The sequence below is a fragment of the Leptonychotes weddellii genome, chromosome 11 (assembly GCF_054177405.1).
Source record: "Leptonychotes weddellii isolate Sample4059 chromosome 11, ASM5417740v2, whole genome shotgun sequence".
Lineage (NCBI taxonomy): Eukaryota > Metazoa > Chordata > Mammalia > Carnivora > Phocidae > Leptonychotes > Leptonychotes weddellii.
In genome coordinates this window covers 90,774,376-90,793,555 of record NC_138379.1, presented here as the reverse complement: position 1 = coordinate 90,793,555, position 19,180 = coordinate 90,774,376, and the positions used below count along the sequence as shown (strand labels likewise).

At 39.7% G+C, this 19,180-nt stretch overlaps 1 protein-coding gene across 3 annotated transcripts in view; it reads left to right on the top strand.

Moving 5' to 3' along the window:
- The window catches only part of ELMOD1 (ELMO domain containing 1), a 68,978-nt gene that overhangs the window by 10,030 nt on the left and 39,768 nt on the right, over positions 1–19,180 (top strand). For all 3 annotated transcript variants that reach the window (XM_081799555.1, XM_081799554.1, XM_081799553.1), the window contains exon 2: positions 12,869–12,970. In XM_081799555.1, the coding sequence (XP_081655681.1) occupies positions 12,954–12,970 (17 nt within the window). In that variant the 5' untranslated portion in view covers positions 12,869–12,953. The remainder of the gene's footprint in view (positions 1–12,868; positions 12,971–19,180) is intronic.

Sequence of the window (19,180 nt, the reverse complement as noted above, 5' to 3'; positions counted from 1 at the left end):
GTACATGAAAGGCTTGTGTGTCCAAAATTGTCTTCATTCTCACCTCATACTTAATATTTTGGCTGGGTATAGAAATCTACATGGGAAGGAATTTTTTCTCATAATTTTTATTCTTGCTTCCATGTTCCTACTGACAAACTGGATGCTCTGATTCTTAGCCCTTTGTATGTGAACTGTCTGTTTTTATTCCCCCACTGGAAACATTTATGTTGTGAAATTTCATCATGATATGCGTTGGTGAGGGTCTTTTGTTGTTTAAGGAGCTGGGTATCCTGTGGGCCCTTTTGATCTGGAGTCTCGGATTCCTCAGTTCTTGGAATTTCTTGTATTATTTCTTCAATAATTTTTTCACATACTTTTTCACTTTTCTTTCTCTCTGGAGTATCTGTTGTTTGAATGTTGAATCTTTTCCTCCCATTTTTCATCTTTTTGTCAATTTCTTCTTAGCTGATTCCCTCAAATCTGGGACATTTCTTCAACTTTCATTTCTATCATTTAAAAAAAATTTTCTAAGAACATTTTCTTATTCTCTTAATGTAGATTTTTATTATTTCTCATGTCTCTTTCATGAGTGTAATATTTTTCTAATATCTATGAAAATTAATTATGATGTATTGTTTTCTTCCCTTTGCATTGCTTCTGTTTCTTCCAAATTCCCCCTTTTCTCACCTTTCATTGAGTCTCTGTAATTCAGTCAAGTTAGAAACTTTTTTTTTTTTTTTTAAAGATTTTATTTATTTATATGACAGAGAGAGACAGAACAGGAACACAAGCAGGGGGAGTGGGAGAGGGAGAAGCAGGCTTCCCGCTGAGCAGAGAGCCCGATGTGGGACTCGATCCCAGGACCCTGGGATCATGACCTGAGCCGAAGGCAGACGCTTAATGACTGAGCCACCCAGGCGCCCTAGAAACTTTTCTTAATTCTCTGATAATCCCTGGCTGTCTATTCACATTTAAGACTGAGGCACTAAAACACTGATTGGAAGCTTTCTATGCATCATTGGGGCTCGTTGACCAGTAGGGGGCTGGTGCTTCACTGGGGGAGATCCACATGTGTGTTGGGTAATTTCCTGAGGGATAAATCCCCAGTAGCCTGAGGAGTAGCATTATGGCTGCCTCTGTTCTGAGAGCTGAATGGAAGAAGAAGCCTGAATAAATCTCACATTTACCATGTAGTCTTTCACTTAAGCTTCTTGTATTCAGTATGAACCAAAAGTTCAGAACCTCTCTAGTTCAACCTCTTCAAGAGTAAATCTCACCTATTCTGATAGAATGGTGAATACTTGCTTTCAAAGAATGGGGAAAGAGATCTAACTATTCCTTATGGAAAATGTCAGCCAAGCCTCCTGTGTTGATTTCATCCTACACTACCACTTGTAGAGGAACTGGCCATCACTAACTCCTGAATATAACCAAGATTCTGTATTCTACATTGTATTGCCTTTGGGTCACTTCCTTCACTGCAGGCTTCATCAGTTAGGCTAAGTAAATTACCACTTGTCCATCCTTTTCAAGCTCTACAAATCTGCTGACACCTCATGTATGCCCCTGTTGCCCTCAACCTTATGGATTTATGCCTTTTTGATTTCTTTACTCTCATGTCGGTGGGATTTCATGTGTTTTATTTGCTATGTTTAAATGGAAGTTCATGACACAAGTTTTAAGGGCACACTTAAAAGGAATTAACGTAAAATACTGTTACATACATCAGCAATAATTACAGTGAGAGAATTATTATGCAGTACGGACCTCATATTGCCTATGTAAACTCGCACAACTGCCATACTTGTTTTGCTTACTCCTCTTGTCTCCTAACGCACAGTAAAATTTAATACTCTCTTAACCTACTCATACCATCTTCTTAGCAAAATATTCCACCTAACACATACTACTATAAATAATATGTACTCCCCCCTAAAAAGAGAGAGAATTTCATATAATCACTGATCAAAATCTTGTCACACATCCATGAAGAGTCCATGATACTGACAGATTGCTTAGGAAGCCTTGCCTAAGAGGATAGTCTGGTTTAGTCTGACATGGCTGAAATGTATTTTTGTTTGAGACAGCTCAGAGCTTCTGTACTGACTTCAGAAAGGCCCTAGACTCCATGTGTGAGATCTACTAGATTTTCCACTCCTGGAGGGCAAAATCTGTGTCCTGTTTATTTTGTGTCTCTTAGTGCCTACAAAGAACTGAACATAAATATGTTTATTGACTAGAAATAGGAGCTGAGGTCTTTTCCTACCAACTGGTTGTCTGGCCTTGGACAAATCATTTGTTGGATCTGATTAAGGCCAAAAGAGCAGGTCACTTAGAAGAGGTGAAGGGGAAGAAAAGGGTCAAGAGTGGAACGCTAGGGAACACTTAGGCTTAAAGGGCAGGCCGAAGAAGAATGTGAAATAGATGGAACCAGGAGAAGAAGGATCACGGAAGCCAAAAAAGGCCCTTAGAGAAGCAGCATCACATGAAATCATATCAACTAAGAACAAGAAAATGGAGCTTGGATTAGACAGTGCTCTGTCTTCAACCAAGCATTTCCATACTCACTCATTCACTCTTTGCGTAGATAAGGCATGCTCATCACTCCTGAGATGTTTATGGTGAGAGCATAAGACGGTAGCATAAGGAAGTTGTGCTGAGCCCCATGTATGTGTGAGAACATTATGTGTGTGATTTGTGTATGCTGTGTGTATACTGGAGGGACTGTGATATGGAAGAGAACCAGACCCTAGAGACTATGTAGTAAGGGGTTAGGAGGATCTCCAGTGAGTTAAGAAGGACATGAGTTGCTCATATGTAATCAACCTATAACATATCATGGAATTTACTCAGTTAGCCTGGTGTAACCTGAACAGAAATGTTTGAGTCGGGGAATAAGAATCCCCTAGTGTGATTTGCTGCAGGCCATTAGTGCTCTTTGTCATCAACCAATGGATTCTTCTGCAAAAACATCATAGCCTGGAATTTGGAAATAAGTAGTAGGCTTCAGTCTTACTCTCTTTCATTGATTCTAAGATTTTTTTTCCGCACACCACTGAAATTAGGTTGTACCACAGTTTAATTAGCAGCATTTTATTCTTCCTTAAGGACACATGACATAATGGTGTATTTTACCCTTGATGGCCCTGATGAAATACCATTGGAGAGAATAAAATAATATTCACTCACATTTATCAAGTCATGTATATCAAGTCATAGCTCTAACGTGAGTTTAAGACTGTTTTTTTTCCATTTGTTTTACAGTACAAATTGTTGCAGAAGCCTAACCTAAAAGATCTACTTGTCCTCAGTGAATGCTATTATCTCATCTGTGTGCTGTGGGTTTGCCGCCAGGTCCCTGAAACACTCTGACTGGCTTCCCTGTCCAATGTTTCTAGCAGATGCCCTCACTCTATTTCATTATATGAAAGAGAAAATTTTACAAAAAGTATCAGTTTAGATTGGCAAAATCATAATCCATTTAATTTTTATGCAGACATAAGTTTACCATTCTTTGATTATGATTTTATTTAGAAATTTAACTTTTAAAACTCAAATATATAATTGAGAATGTATAAAATCTACATTGAGTATTTTTGTGTTAAAATGGATTAATACTTAGATTTTGAAATTTCCTTACTTTTTTTTTTTTTTAAGATTTTATTTATTTGACAGAGAGAGAGAGAGGGACAGCAAGAGAGAGAACACAAGCAGGGGGAGTAGGAGAGGGAGAAGCAGGCTTTCCATGGAGCAGGGAGCCCGATATGGGGCTCGATCCCAGGACCCTGGGATCATGATCTGAGCCGAAGGCAGACGCTTAACAACTGAGCCACCCAGGTGCCCTGAAATTCCTTACTCTTTTAAAGATGAAAGACAAATCTGATCAATTCTGCTTTCCCCACCCTTCACTCCCTCCATGAAAACAGTACAGACATGTAGGCAACCACAGTGAGAGCCAGAAAATCACTGTACCTTTAAAGCAGATCATAAACACATTTGCAGGCAGCACTGAATTCTGTGGCTGGCATGGGCCCCCATTGCTATAAATCACAAAAATAAACCATGGGTGAGTGTTTTATTCCCAAAGAGGGGGAAAAAAACCTTCTTAATTGTCATATTAGTGAGTGTCAGCAGAGCATTTTTCAGGCTAATCGCCAGAGAAGGAAAGTTCTGGAATGTGGCCTCAGGGAGAATGTTATACATGAACATTATACTCTAATGTGGTATGCAGGCCAGCATGTTTTACATGTAAATGCATAATCGGAAAGATTTTTCATTTCTCCAGGATGGTGAATTTTCATATTGCTTGCTCTCTCCCTCATCTGCATACCTGTAATAAAGTCAAAAGTGGCATTGTATACATGTTTCAAATGCTCAAAAATAGCCTTAGAAATGTTTCTTTCCCTTCTCTTTCCTCCTGTGCTCTGCCCACCCTCCCTTCTTATCTCACGTGGTGAGTGACTGCGTTATATCCTTTCAAGACTGAGTTCCTCATCTGTCTAGGGCTCCCTGACACAGTGCTTCTTAGGACTTGACAAAATAGGAAGCATGATGCAAGCTTAGCTTTTCCCTAAATTTACTAATCTGGACCTATTTGTTCACCTAATTTGAGTCTGATGCTTGGCCCACCAGATTTAAAAGACTGACCTCCACCTTCTTGTGTTGCTTTGCGGGTCGGTCCAGCCAGAGCCCAGCCCCTCACATGGCAGGTGGCTTACCAGCCACTCCTCAGCCACATCCATCTGTACCCCTGCCTCTGTTCCCACAGACACGTGCTCGTTTGGGAGCGATTCTCAAGTAATCACATCCTAAAACGATCTTCACTTCAAACATCTGTAAGGTTTGGCCTTCATCAGAATAGCTGCCTTCTCTCTGTTTTAACTACCCCTCCCCACAGACATATAGCTATGGCTGAAGAAAGGGTGGAAAAGAGGAGCCTGTATCTGTTTCTGCAAAAGTCCCAAATCTCTCCTTGACTGATCAAGGATGTCACCACTGTGACTTCACTGGATGCTAGCAGGACACTAGGAACACCCTCTGAGACTATTCCAGAGGGAAACTGAAATTGCCCCACAGGTGAAGGTCATTGACTTGGGTTTATTATGTCTCAAATACTTTTAGGAAATATTTAAAGTGACAGAGTATAATAAAGACAGAATAAATGCAGAATTGAACCAAATTAGCCATAGGCTTTATTCTGATACCCAAAGCAGCTTTTGATCAAATGTATTTTTAGGGGAGAAAGCTATAAAAGTTATTATTTCTGGACCTTATGGTTCAATGTGTCATTGTTTTCTTCTTTCAAGTGAAATGAGAAGAAAAGCTTAAAGTGAGGAAAGTAAATCAGTGGCAAATCATTTTGCTACTGCTGACCTTGACTTTATCACCTGCAGAGTTAAGTTGTAGGTGTGTCCCCCCTCAACTGCTAAGTGGACGTTTTTTTCACTACTGCTAAAAACTGTTGCCCAAACTTTGTCTTTTGAATCCAGACTCAGGGGAGGGGGAGTGGAATGTGTTTTCATCTCCAGATTATAATTACACATTTTGAAATTGACCCATTTGATTTTTTTCTCCTTAGTTGTGCTGTAGCGTGAAAAGAAAACAACAGAAGCAGTTAGGGAAATCTAAAGAATGGAACTTACTTTGCTTTTCAATGACTTCAAGAAAACTCATTCAAGTTAATATATATCTCCTAGGTAAATGTGGAATATTTTACCAGCCATTATATATATTTTATGTACAGTAAAAAAAAAAAAAAGGTAAATATTTTCATTTGCAAAGGAAAAGGTGTAACGTATTATGAAAACAAAAACATACAGAGGTGGACTGAAAGCAAACCCAGAGAAAATGCTGATTTGAAGACCCTGTCACACTGATCAATGACTCAAAGAGTAATTTGGGGAGAATGAAATCACCACACAAACAGCACTATGAACCTAGAACTTGAATTTCATTGGATTTCCCCTAAGGGAGCACTAGATTTACATTGAGGGGAAGGGAGCTTTTACTATTAGTTATTTCAGAATTATACTACCAAGGATTCATATGTCCTTGGCAATGTGGCCTCAAGAGAGGATATAAAACCCACCCATTGGGGCTCTGTTGTGTAAGTCCCCATAAAATGTTCTTGTTTGGAAACTTTCATATCTGCAGTGCATTTGCTTCAGGAAAGGAAAGAGGTTAATAGTGGAATAGTAACCCTTATTATGCAAGAGTCCCCTAGCTAGCTAGCTCCCAGAGGAACACGAAGTTTTCAAGTGCAGATGTATATCCAGGCCTTGATTATCCCCAGCTCTGCAGTTTAGTTTGAATTGAATACACTGTTCATTTCTTTCACTCTTTTGTCAGTCCAGAATTTTATTCCAGTGGTTTCCAGAGGCAGCACAGGAGAGTGCAAAGCCTCAGGACCCAGGCTGCACGGCTCTGAATCCCAGCTCTGCCAGCAGTAGCTGCATAACCATGGGAAGGTTGCTTCACCTCTCTGTGCCTCAATTTTCCCAGCTGTAAAATGGAGATAATAATTATTATTCACTTCATAGGATGACTGTTAAGTAAGTTACTATAAACAAAGCTCATAGAATATTGCCTGGCATATGGTAAGCACTTTGTGAATATCCGCTATTATTCACAAACCTTTAGGCTGAGGCTATATATGTAAATTAAATTTTATTTTTTAAATGTGTTCCATATAACTTTAAAAAAAAAAAACTAGGATAATCCCAAATTAGGCAAGTTGTGAGAGTAGAACACTGTTCACTTTGTAGATTGTGTTTTTTTTTTAAAGTTTTTTTTTTTTTTTTTTTAATTCATGAGAGACAGAGCGAGAGAGAAAGGCAGAGGGAGAAGCAGGCTCCCAAGGAGCAGGGAGCCCGATGCGGGACTCGATCCCAGGACCCTGAGATCATGACCTGAGCCGAAGGCAGACGCTTAACCATCTGAGCCACCCAGGCGCCCCTGTAGATTGTGTTTTATTTACATATAAACATTATGAGTCCACAAGCATTTTGGTTGTTATAGGGGATTTAGTCAGAATTTGAAGGGCTACATACAACATCAATTTTTTAGTCTCACATAGGGATTATGATTTTATTGAAAGGATTTCTCTTTCCTCTAGCTGAGTGTCTAATTCATTCCCTGGGATGCTCAATAGATAGATTGGTTTCTAAGAGGCAGGGTCACCCTGAGGGACTCTACAAAGAGCCTTAGGGGGCTTCTCACTCAAAGGAGGCAGGGCAGGTTCCCTGATACCAGGTGAGAGGATGAGTTCTCAAAGGCGCAGACCACGCCTGCTGCCCCTTTCTTCCCAGCTGGAAAAAAAAAAAAAGTACAAAGGGGACATAACCCCACACACAGCACTGAAGTGTCAACTGATCTCGGAGGTGTTTGATGCATCAAACACAGTCATTTGATACTTCCCTTTGGAACAGGTCCAGGTAGTGGACTCATACATGTGGAGAGGAATCACTGCAGATAAACTGGAAGGATCAGGAAACCCACGATCATGATCATATTCTTTGTTTTGGTTTAAAAGAAATCTACAGGGTTTTCTTTTTCTTCCAGTGGGGAGATTTTTCATTTGTTTTATTGGTGCTCTTATGGAATAGCGCTATTAAAGAAGTGCATTGCTCTAGAAGGGTGCTGAGTTCATTCCAACAAACCCATTCTGAGCCCCCAATGTGCCTGGCATTGTATCAGGCCCTGGGGCTTCCCTGGTGCCCTAAAAGAGCATGTAGTCTAGAGGAGAAAGAAACAGGAAGCACATCACTTCAGAACAACAGGAGAGATTTTAAACAACAGGGATTTCTGATGTCCACCTGGTTAAAAACCCCTCCAGAGAGGAAGTTACAGGGAAGAGGCAGCACAAGAGTGGTTCCCACATTGTCCTTGCATGCTGCGAAGCAGGGGCATTAGAGTTCGTGTCTGACCAAAAAAGGGCGAACTTGATATAAATAATACCTGAATAAATCTGAATTAAACAAGAAGTTCATATCAGTGTTTTTCAAGTAGTGAGACAGATACAAACAAGGCCAAGTGACTTAATTGAGTTAAGGTCAACAGGCTGGTGTGTAAAATACTTGAGAATCTACCCGGCCTACCCTTTTGTTAAAATGTTGTGCAGACCAGAAGCAGCTGCAAATTCTCCCTGAACTCTGGCCCTGCCCAGCACTTGAAAAATGCTGCTTTGGCCACAAAGGAATAGATTAACTCAGCACCACTCAAGGGAAAAGCAACTCAAAAGACATTTTTTTAAAAATCATAGTGGCTTGGAGTATCATACTTTGCACACTAACTATTTGTTGCATGTTCCTACCTTTACACAAATTGTCTAGTTAATAGCAACTAGGACATTGACAAATGTGCCTCCTTTAAAACAAAGCCAGATTTTAAAAACTTAGTAAGCAGTAACTTTTTTCTTATAGAAAACATTTGAAGAAGCTATTGAATGAATACCCAGTGAGCACTGAGTTAAACAGCATTTACACAGGCTTTCCACCCAAAGCCATTTTTGGTGTCTCCTCTTTGGGGGACAGATAATTAGAACTAATTGCTGTCTTTGTCTCCTGTTTGGGGGACAGATATTTGGAACTAATTGTTATTTTCCATCCCTCCACTTTTCCCATCCAACAGTAAGTCCAGTTGATGCTAACCTTCTCGGTATTTTCCATGTCTGTTCACTTCTCTCCACCATCTCACTGTCAGTGTCCCAGCTCAGGTCACAACTTGCCAGGATTTATCTAAACTATCTCCTCAGTGATTCTTCACTTGACAAAATGGCCTTTCATTTTAGAAGAGTCTTTAATAAGAATGATAAAGTGTTGACAATGACGAGTGCCAACTCATTTAGCGCATACTGTACACCTGTCACTAGCGCTTTACATGCTTTAGCTCATTCAATCCTTAGTACAATCCTACAAGGCAGTTTTAATTTCTTTCCCCATCCACCAGGGAGAAAACTAAACCCTAGAGAGGTTAAACACCTTGTCTAAAGCTACTTGGCAAGTGGCAGATCCCAGATATGAACTCTCTGTCTCTAAAACTTATGCTCTTAACTACCATGCACTCACTGCCATGTTTGCTGATTTTCCCTTAAATAGTAAAGCTCCCTTGCAGTATTAAACTATGTTATATTACCCAGCACGATGCTAGCATTAAGAATTCAAAAAGTTTTTTTTTAATGGATAGATTCAGGAATACTTACGTAGATGACAAGAAGCTGAAGTATTATTTCACTTATCCCACATCATTATGAAAATTTTTTAGATAAACCAGTTTTCTAGATAACAAATTAAACCATTTAAGGATATAATTATGTTTATTTTGATAAAATCTCTCTGAAATGTATTTCATTCTTTACTGCCTTAGTAATACAACTCTAATTTATTACCCTAATGACAAAGAACTATTGTTATGAGCAACAAATGTTGTATACACTATTTAGTATTTCCTTCTGGATTGTGATTTTATTTTTTTAAAGACTTTATTTATTCATTTGACAGGGAGAGAGACAGCGAGAGAGGGAACACAAGCAGGGGGAGTGGAAGAGGGAGAAGCAGGCTTTCTGCTGAGCAGGGAGCCTGATGCGGGGCTCGATCCCAGGACTCTGGGATCATGACCTGAGCCGAAGGCAGACACTTAATGACTGAGCCACCCAGGCGCCCCTGGATTGTAATTTTAATTACCATCTATATGCTGAAGAAGCCCAGATCTTTGTCTCCAACCGGATTTCTCTCCTGACTTTCAGATCCATGTATATCTACACTACCACTTGACCCTGCAAGTTCAGAATGCCCCAAAGACCTCCAAATACACCTAGACCCTTAGATCTGCATCTCCAGAATTCCATTTCTTAATGGCAGTTTCTACTATCTAGCCATAGGGATAGGCATAATGTTTGACGACTCCTTTTCCTCCACTAATGTTCCCTAATCAGTAAATTAACAAAAGTCCATTTGATTTTACCTTCTAAGTATCTCTCAAATCCATCACACTTCTTTCTCTGTCCATTGCCCTCTCTGGCCACTAGTGTCTCTGCCTGGATTGTTGTAACAATCTAAATGGTGCCCCTACCTACAATTCTAACACTAACTAATTCTTCATACCACAATCAGAGTATATTTTTAAAACTAGAAGTCTGGTCATGTCACATCTCAGTTTGAAAACTTTCAGTAGTTCCCCATTGCTCAGGGGATGAGGTTCAAATGTCTTCAATATTGCTTACAAAGACTTCTGAGACTTCTTGCCTTTCCATATCTTGCCATCCCTTTTAACCTGTCCCTCTCACCGAGCACAACTAGGTCATAGAGAACATTTCCTCTCTACACGCTGTGTATTCTCTTCCTTCTAGGATTTTGCATGTGCTGTCTGGGGAGCCCCTGACCCCTACATCTAAAGTATGCGTCTCTCATGCTCACGATCACAGCAGCTGTTTCCACTTGTAATATTGTGGTTAAGTACCCATTTGTTTCTATCATCTTCTCTTCTCTCTCCCTCAAGGAGACGGATGGAACCCATGCCCACCTGTTCAACCTGTATCCCTAGCACCTAACTCTGTGTCTAGAGCAGAGTAGGCACTAACATTTCTTTTATATTTTAGTATAGTTTTAGATTTAGAGAAAAGTTACAAAGACAACACAAAGAGTTCCCTTACACTGGCACCCAGTTTTCCCTATTGTCAACATCTTACATTAATGTGATACATTTGTCACAACTAATGGACCAAAGTTAATACCTAATTATTAACTAAAGCCATGCTATTCAGATTTCCTTAGTTGTTTTTTTTTTTAAGTTTACTTATTTTTTAGTAAACTCTACACCCGGTGTGGGGCTTGAACTCATAATCTCCAAGATCAAGCGTCACATGCTCCTCCAACTTAGCCAGCCAGGTGCCCCCAGATTTCCTTAGTTTTTAACCTAATGTCCTTTTTCTGTTTCAGGATCCCTTCCAGGATACCACATTCTATTTAGTATCCGTGTCTCCTTAGGTACCTCTTGGCCTTGACAGTTTCTCAGACTTCCCTTCTTTTTGATGATCTTGAGAGTTATAAGGAGTACTGATTGGGTATTTTGCGGAGTATCCCTCAATAAGAATTTGTCTGATGTTTTTCTCATGATTAGACCAGGTTATGAGTTTGGAGGAGGAAGACCGCAGAGGTTAAGTGCCATTTAGATCACCTCATATCAAGGGTACAGAGTGTCAACATGACTTACCACTGTGATGTTAACTTGATCACCTAGCTGAGGTAGTATTTACCAGGTTTCTCTAGTGCAGGGGTACTAATTTCCCCCCTTTCCATTTTGTACTCAAGAAGTCACTACACTATGTCCAGTCCACATTCAAGGGGTTAGGAGTTAAGCTCCACCTCCTTGAGGGCAGAGTATCCACATAAATTATTTGGAATTCATTTGTACTAGAGACTTATATATTCTTTATTTATTTATATCAATATGCAATCATGGATATTTATTTTCTACTTTGGGCAATAATCCAATACTACTTTATTTTGTTACTTAAATAGTTCCAGCTTTGTCCATTGGGAACTTTTTCTGTTGGCTCATGTGTTTATTTGACATATCCTTGATTGTCTGTCTTTCAAGCACTCCCTTACCTTCTGGCACAAGACACTTCAGGCTCACCTTGTGTACTCTCTGCCCCTGCCCTAGAATCAGCCATTTCTCCAAGGAGCGCTGGTTCTCTTAATTGTAAACTGTATTCAAAACCACGATCTGGGCTCTGGGTAGGTACTAACACTTTTTAATACAAAACCAGATTCATTTTTAAAAGCCACAAAAGCACAAATACTAATGTATCTTCCCACCACCCAAAATAAGTAGATGTTTTTTCCCTTTGTTTTGCTTCAGATATATGTTAAGAAATAAAACACGAAATCAAAGGCCAGTTTTCCCCAGTGGCCTTTTCCCCAGTCCTAACCCCTTCCCTCGCCACCCAGAAGCAACCACAATCTTAAGTTGAGGTGTAGATCTCTTTTTCAAGCATTCATGGAACAGTTACAGAAGCACATGTATTAAAGGAAAAACCTGGCTTTTATTTGGGCTGAGCTGCCCACCTTCTTGGGCTGTTCTGGTTGGTAGTGGTGAGTGTGCGCCGAGCCACGTGTCTGCACCCTCAGCCCTCGCCTCGCTCTTACATGCTGGGGCTCCGTTCATCTCTTCTCTCAGTCACCTCCAGCCACTCTCTCTTCTCTGGTCTGTATACCTTTCCATCTCGCCCCAACTTGCTGCTTTATAGGCAGCTTCTGGCAACCTCCCTGTCAGGAGGAAGAAGACCAATAGCCCGTAGACTTTGCGGAAGCAAACTATAAACCAGAAAGTGCTAGGCAAATGGAAAATTTTACTGTTTTGTTCGAAGTGCCAAAAGGGGAGGGGAGTGGGGGCATAACATTCATTTGTATGAAGTACTTGGCTCTTTAACATCTAATTTTTAGCTTAAAGACATTACCAGTTGCTTCTAGTTACTTTTGAGCTGTAATTCTGTAAAGTTGAGGCTGCCAGATTTAAGGCCACCAGATATCTAGAAATTAGGATAGTTAATTTCATGATTCTCCATTTCTATTTTTCTTACAAATACTGTTCTTCAAAATATAGGAATAATACCCAAAACAGAGAAAACCCTTACTATTGAAGAGGTTGCTTATGAAACGAATTCTTTCTCCAGCAAGGGACCTACAATGAAAGACTAATTATGTAACTATAAAGTGAAAGCCTTTGGCTCTAATCTCCATCCACCGAACTGCAGTGCTATGTGAGCAGTTTAGTTGATCATGTTATGGGTGCATAGCACATTATCTGCTTATTAAGGTAAGCAGTAATCTTGGGTTTGGGATTTCTAGCCCCATTAATAGTAAATATATTAAATTTCTTCCCACAGCTTACACTTACTCTGACAAAGGCAAGTTTGGAAGCAATTACTTGGGGACAGTTTGGATAACACCTAGATAATCAAAACGGGCACAATGAAGCACTTCCTGAGGTAAGTATTTATGGCCTGCTTGAGCCCTCTAAAATGGAGAAACTTCCTTCCAAATTAGGAAAATAGTTCTCTGTTCACCATTTGTAATCCTATAACCAGATCTCTTAGGATTGCATAAAATAGCATTGTACTTTAGCTAAGAATAATTTGGTCACAAGTTTCCTCTGCTGCCCTATCTGAATACTGATGCTAAGAGAGCACTTACCCGTAGGAGATTATAAGAGAGCACAGGCACAAAAGCAAGGAGCAGGTGTACTTTGGACAACCTGGTTGCCATGTGTCTCTAAAGCCTTAAGGCTGAGGTTTGAGGAATCAGTAAGTAGTTAAAGAATCAGTATAACTGTGTGGAATCATTTTCCTGAAAAAAGTAATTTTAAATATTCCTTAATTTAGATTTTGGTTAGCTGGCTATTCATACAGGCATTTTCAAACATTCCTTCTTGCTAAAAAAAAAAAATATATATATATATATGCATATAAAACATACATATATACACATATATATAATATACGCATTCTAAGCTTTTGCTCTTCCTGCCTCCTTGATGCGTCTGAACTCTGCATTGTTGGTGCCCTCAAGATTGTGCTGTATAGAGTAACATATATGCTGGTGTGTTCCGTAGTGATATTGTACTGTTCTGAAAGCCATTTGGCTAGACCTATAATTATAATTATTTTTAAGAGTATTTAACAGCCATTCACAATCCATTAATGAAATTCCCAGAGAAATTTTACATCATATTAAAATACGACAAAATAGTTATTCTGGTCCCGAAAGTTAGAAAATAATACGTACTTTCCAGAATATTAAGTTTCTTTTCCTCAAGATAGCCTACCTCTATTACACATTCCTGCCCCTTGCTCTGGCTGTTTTCTCTAAGCAAATAATTAGTGGGCTCACTTCTTTTAGGAAATGATTTCGTTCTTTTAGTGACTTCCATTTAAGATTTTCTTTCCCTCACTGATTTTGATTGCATCACTGTGTCTGGAACACCTAGATCAGTTTGTGTGGGATTCACTGTGTTTTGGTGGGGCTACTGGTCTTAGAATTATGGAAACCTCTCAGGAGGTCACTGTTAAACCGTTTACAGGCATTAGCTTTGGTTTTATTGTACAGAATACTCCTCAGCCTGTTTATCTCAGCTGTGTAAAAGGGTAGTATTTGAAAAATCACTAGGACATATGCCAGCAAAGTACTGACCTGACATGATTGTGGTTGCCATGGTAATTAACCCATCTACTTACACATTCTATTTATGAATCCCTCCTGAATGTAAACATGGTGTCTTTTAGTTGCAGAAGGTTTTAGTGTTAGATGAAGCTTAGAGGTCAGGAGCTCCTTTTGAAAAGGGGGAGATGGTAGTGGTGAAGTCTGGAGCAAGATTCGTCTACTGGATTTCTTCTTCAGAGTCTTCATGTAGAAAAACTTGAGCAGCCTTACAACCAGCCATTTTAGGAGAAATAGTAGCATTTGTTTCTGTTGGTCTTTTGGTAAGCTGAATAGCTACAACACTGTGTCTAGTACAGATGAGAACATTTTTGGAATTAATTTGTATTTGGGACTGAGAACTAGTCTGGTAAAAACCTGCTGTGACTTCACACAGGCTGGCACCAAGAAGAACAGAACCAGCACATCCCAGTCAGTTCCGTGTTCTGATACAAATCCTTCTCTTTCAACTCGAGACATATGTTTTATAAATATTACTTGACATTGATCATTTATATGAAATGAAAGCTAGGGTAAGAGATTACATATCAAGAAAGAAACTTGAGGATTTTCATTGACCACTGGTTTTGAAATAATAAAAGGAAACTCAATCATTGCCCCAAGCTGATTATTGCTTTGGCCTTAGTTTGTGTTTTTAATGCTTTTTTATTGTTATAATGTGCGTGTATTCATTATATGTTGGTGTTTTTAATGCTTTTTATTAAGTTATAATGTACGTATTCACTATATGTTGGTGTTTATGGAATCGGAAGGATAAGAGGGCAAGGAGAATTACCCTGAATTACAAGCTCTATTGGGTCATTTAAGATTACCTTTTTTCCCCTGTAGTCCCTTTGCACAGATGTGGGACAATTGCGGCAGTCTTTTGATTGAATCAAATCTTTTGATTGATTTGAACCAAAGAGGAGGCTATGTAAACACAGCCTGAACAAATTAGGTGTTTATTCCTGAGCTCAGCAAATACATTATGCAGAATAAGGAGTTGATTCTGAGAAGAATTCAGTATTATTTAAAAGCCCACAGAGTGGTTAAAATCGGTCAGCCTCTGAGTTGCTCTAGAATGAAATGCTTCATGTATAGCTCCAGCAGAAATGAGGTTAATCTTAAACCAAGTTGGGGTAAAGAATGGATTTTAATCCACAGTTAAGTGACATGATACCCACACTCCACTCTTTCTAGCTCACTGCTGCCATCAGTGTGACTGTCACCAAGTGTATCAATGGTGTAACTGTTCAGAGCATAGCAGGGCAGAGAAAATATTTGATTAAAAAAACATTACATGAAATATTAGAAATAACTGCCACAGGATTAGTACACCTAGCTGATGGGTATATTTGAAATGGAGAGTAGATATAGGATACTGGATAAGTAACCTGTAGTCATTCAATGACTTTAGCCATGGTCTGCATTAAGGGAATACAAAGATAAAGTGCAGAAGAAAGTGAATTTATGTAGATGATCAGAAAAAGAGGGGGAACTTTTTTTTTTTTAAGATTTTTTATTTATTTATTTGAGAGAGAGAGAATGAGAGAGAGCACATGAGAGGGGGGAGGGTCAGAGGGAGAAGCAGACTCCCTGCCGAGCAGGGAGCCCGATGCGGGACTCGATCCCGGGACTCCAGGATCATGACCTGAGCCGAAGGCAGTCGCTTAACCAACTGAGCCACCCAGGCGCCCGAGGGGGAACTTTTTGAGCCCCAAATAGAACTGAGGCTTAGGGTTTAGTTTATATATTTTATTAATTTTAATTAAGTTGATGTATATAATAGGGATGGCTTAAAACTTGTACTAAGATCTTTTCCCATGCTAGGATTTTTTATTGAAATTGTATTTTTTACAGTTATCAGTACATTATGAAATTTTCTAATAAAGGGAATCTTTTAAGTCACTCCATGTAAATAATTGCTTCCAACTGTCCTAGTCTCAGGATCTCACTTTCTTGGCCATGGACTTCACTGCGTACCTTTTTCCCTTAGGCAGAAGAGCGGGAAGGAAAGCATCTGTCACACTCACACCTCCTTGGGAGAAATTTTGAGAAATAGAACAAATTTATACCCAAGTGCTGGCTATAAAGCAGTGAAGGCGGGGGAGAAAGTATTTTACTGCTATCATTAGATAAATAAAGGCTTCCAACTAACAAAAATATCTGTAAATTGGTTTTTTAAAACATTCACACTTGATTAATATCTCGGTCCACTGATTCATTTAGCAGGCACTTACTGCTAATAATTCTAGTAATATCCCACATTTTTAATTTTTATTTTCTCTTTATAACAATTGTAACAAAGTAGGGATTACTATCCCTTTGTACAGAGCAAGGCAAGAAGGCTTAGCAAAGTTAAATAACTCATCCAGGGGCACACAGATATTTGAAGGCAGGCCTGTCTGCCTTCAGAGATGTTTCTCATCATTTCTGCACCATGTTACCTCCTCAACTCTGTGCCTGTTGTGAGGTGTTGTAGGTGACACAAAAGCGAGTATGTGGGGACCTCTGCTCCAAACCTACCACGTGCTACAGAGATGAGGCACACACATATAAAACTCTGATATAAGTAGGAATGTGCTCACTAATGTGCCACAGGCATTTTGTGGCAGGAATTTTCAGGGAAGGCTTCACTGAGGTGAGGCTGAGGGAAAGGAAGGACTAGAAGTTAGTATTTTTAATGAAGGACAGAGGGTGTGGGAGGTGGAGCAGACGCTGGGAAGGAAAAAGGGCTGAGAAAGTGTGACCAGCTGCCACAAGCAGCAGGTGGTCCAGGTTTATTGGCTGTAGACCCTTTTTAGGGTGAGTAGAAGAGAAGCGGCAAAGATAAACTTGGGGCAGTTCTCGGAGACCTTTGCAGGCCGGGCATAACACAGCCCAGGAGCATGGTAACCTTTTCAGCCAGACCTACAGTGGGACTTGAAGAGAAGGGAGAGTCCGATGAAAACTCTTTTTGCCTTGCGACACATGTCTAGCCTTCTCTCAGAGCCAGAAAGCTAGCCCATTCCCTTCACCTGACGAATGAGAGGGCAGAGACCCAGAGAAGCAAAGTATCTTGTCCGAAGTCACATAGTTCAATAGTGGCAAATCGAGGCTAGAATGGAAGTCAGGCTTCCAGACACTTCCCTACTTAATCAAGCGGTATTTCCACTCAGCACCAACCCATTTCCACTACTTGTAAAGGGCAGAAGGTGTGTACAGTCATGCATGTAGTTGTTCCAGAATTTGGTTAACATTGCTTGAAACAATGACTGAGCTTAGGAAATACAGAGGCGGAGTCCTGAAAAGGGAAAGGTTTATGGCCTGAGCATCCAAATACCTCTCTCACTGGAGACCGGTACTTTTAGCCATAGTTTTCTCTTTCCTAGGACACACACACACACACGTGCATGTTGATCATATATGTATATACATACATGTGCACACACACATGTACACATGTATGTATATCTACACATACATATATTTTAAATCATCTTGTTCCCTGCGTTCAAATAAAACAACAACAAAAAACTGTTTCCGTATCCTTGTTGAAATATGTTAACCTGAAAAGTTTTCTAGGCAGTTTCCTGCAGGTGGCCTCACCATCTAGCTGTGTTAGAGCTCCACTGTCGGCAGCCCTGCTCTCCTGCCCCTTTGCTTTCCCTCAGCTTTTCAAGACTGACTCTTGGCCACTTCACTGTTCGGGAAGCTCTTCCTCCAGAGCATGAGCAAGATAAATGAAAGCCAGGGACACTCAATAAGTGTTGGTTTGCATTTCATTCATTGAACTATTGTATGTTTCACTTTTGTTCTGAAGGGAGGAAGGCATACTGATTTTCCATGTTGTTTCTGCCTCCTTGTCAGGAAAATCAGTCGCCAAGAGCTGGCTTTCCTGTCCAATCTCAGAGGAAGGTACTTTCTCTCCTCTGCCTCTCTAACACTCTGGACCATTTCTTTTATAGAATTATCACACTGTTTCTGTTTTTACTGTCATTTTCTTTACTAGACTAGAAGTTCTTTGTGGATAAGGGATGGGCATGGGATTTGCAGTGACATTAAGTTCTTGACTCCTATCCACCTCTTCCCTCTGCCATATCCCCACCCCGTTCTGTACTACACAATTTTTCATTTTGTATTTGTTCAGTTCCGAGAAGGAACTTTCAATGATCATTTTTAATTTTTCTCCCCAAGTCATCTCAAATCTCTTTCCTTCAGCTACTCCAGGTCTTTAACTTAACAGATATTAATATATTCATAATACTGAGAACATCCTCTATGTAGTGAATCTGTAAGAGTAACAAGCCAACTCCTTATGCCCTCTAGAAGATTTTGAGGCCTATTATGGACGATGACTTTTAAAAATTTTTATTTTATATTATTTTATTCTATATTTATTTATTTATTATATATTTTTAAAAATATTTTTATTTATAATAAAACTTTATATTTGAGATTATGTTTAAATACTTTTTTAGTTTCTTTTTTATTTTTATTTTTCACTTTTATTTTATTATGTTAGTCACCATACATCACCAGTTTTTGATGCAGTAATCCACGATTCATTGTTTTCGTACAACACCCAGTGCTCCATGCAGTACATGCCCTCCTTAATACCCATCACTGAGCTAACCCATCCCCCCACCCACCCCAGAACTCTCAGTTTGTTTCCTCAGAGTCCATAGTCTCTCATGTTCATCTCTCCTTCCAATTTCCCCCCCTTCATTTTTCCCTTCCTTCTCCTAATGTCCTCCATGCTATTCCTTATGTTCCACAAATAAGTGAAACCATATGATAATTGACTCTGTCTGCTTGACTTATTTCACTTAGCATAATCTCCTCCAGTCCCATCCATGTTGATGTAAAAGTTGGGTATTTATCCTTTCTGATGGCTGAGTAACATTCCATTGTATATATGGACCACATCTTCTTTATCCCTTCATCCGTTGAAGGGCATCTCAGCTCTTTCCACTGTTTGGCTATTGCGGACATTGCTGCTATGAACATTGGGGTGCATATGG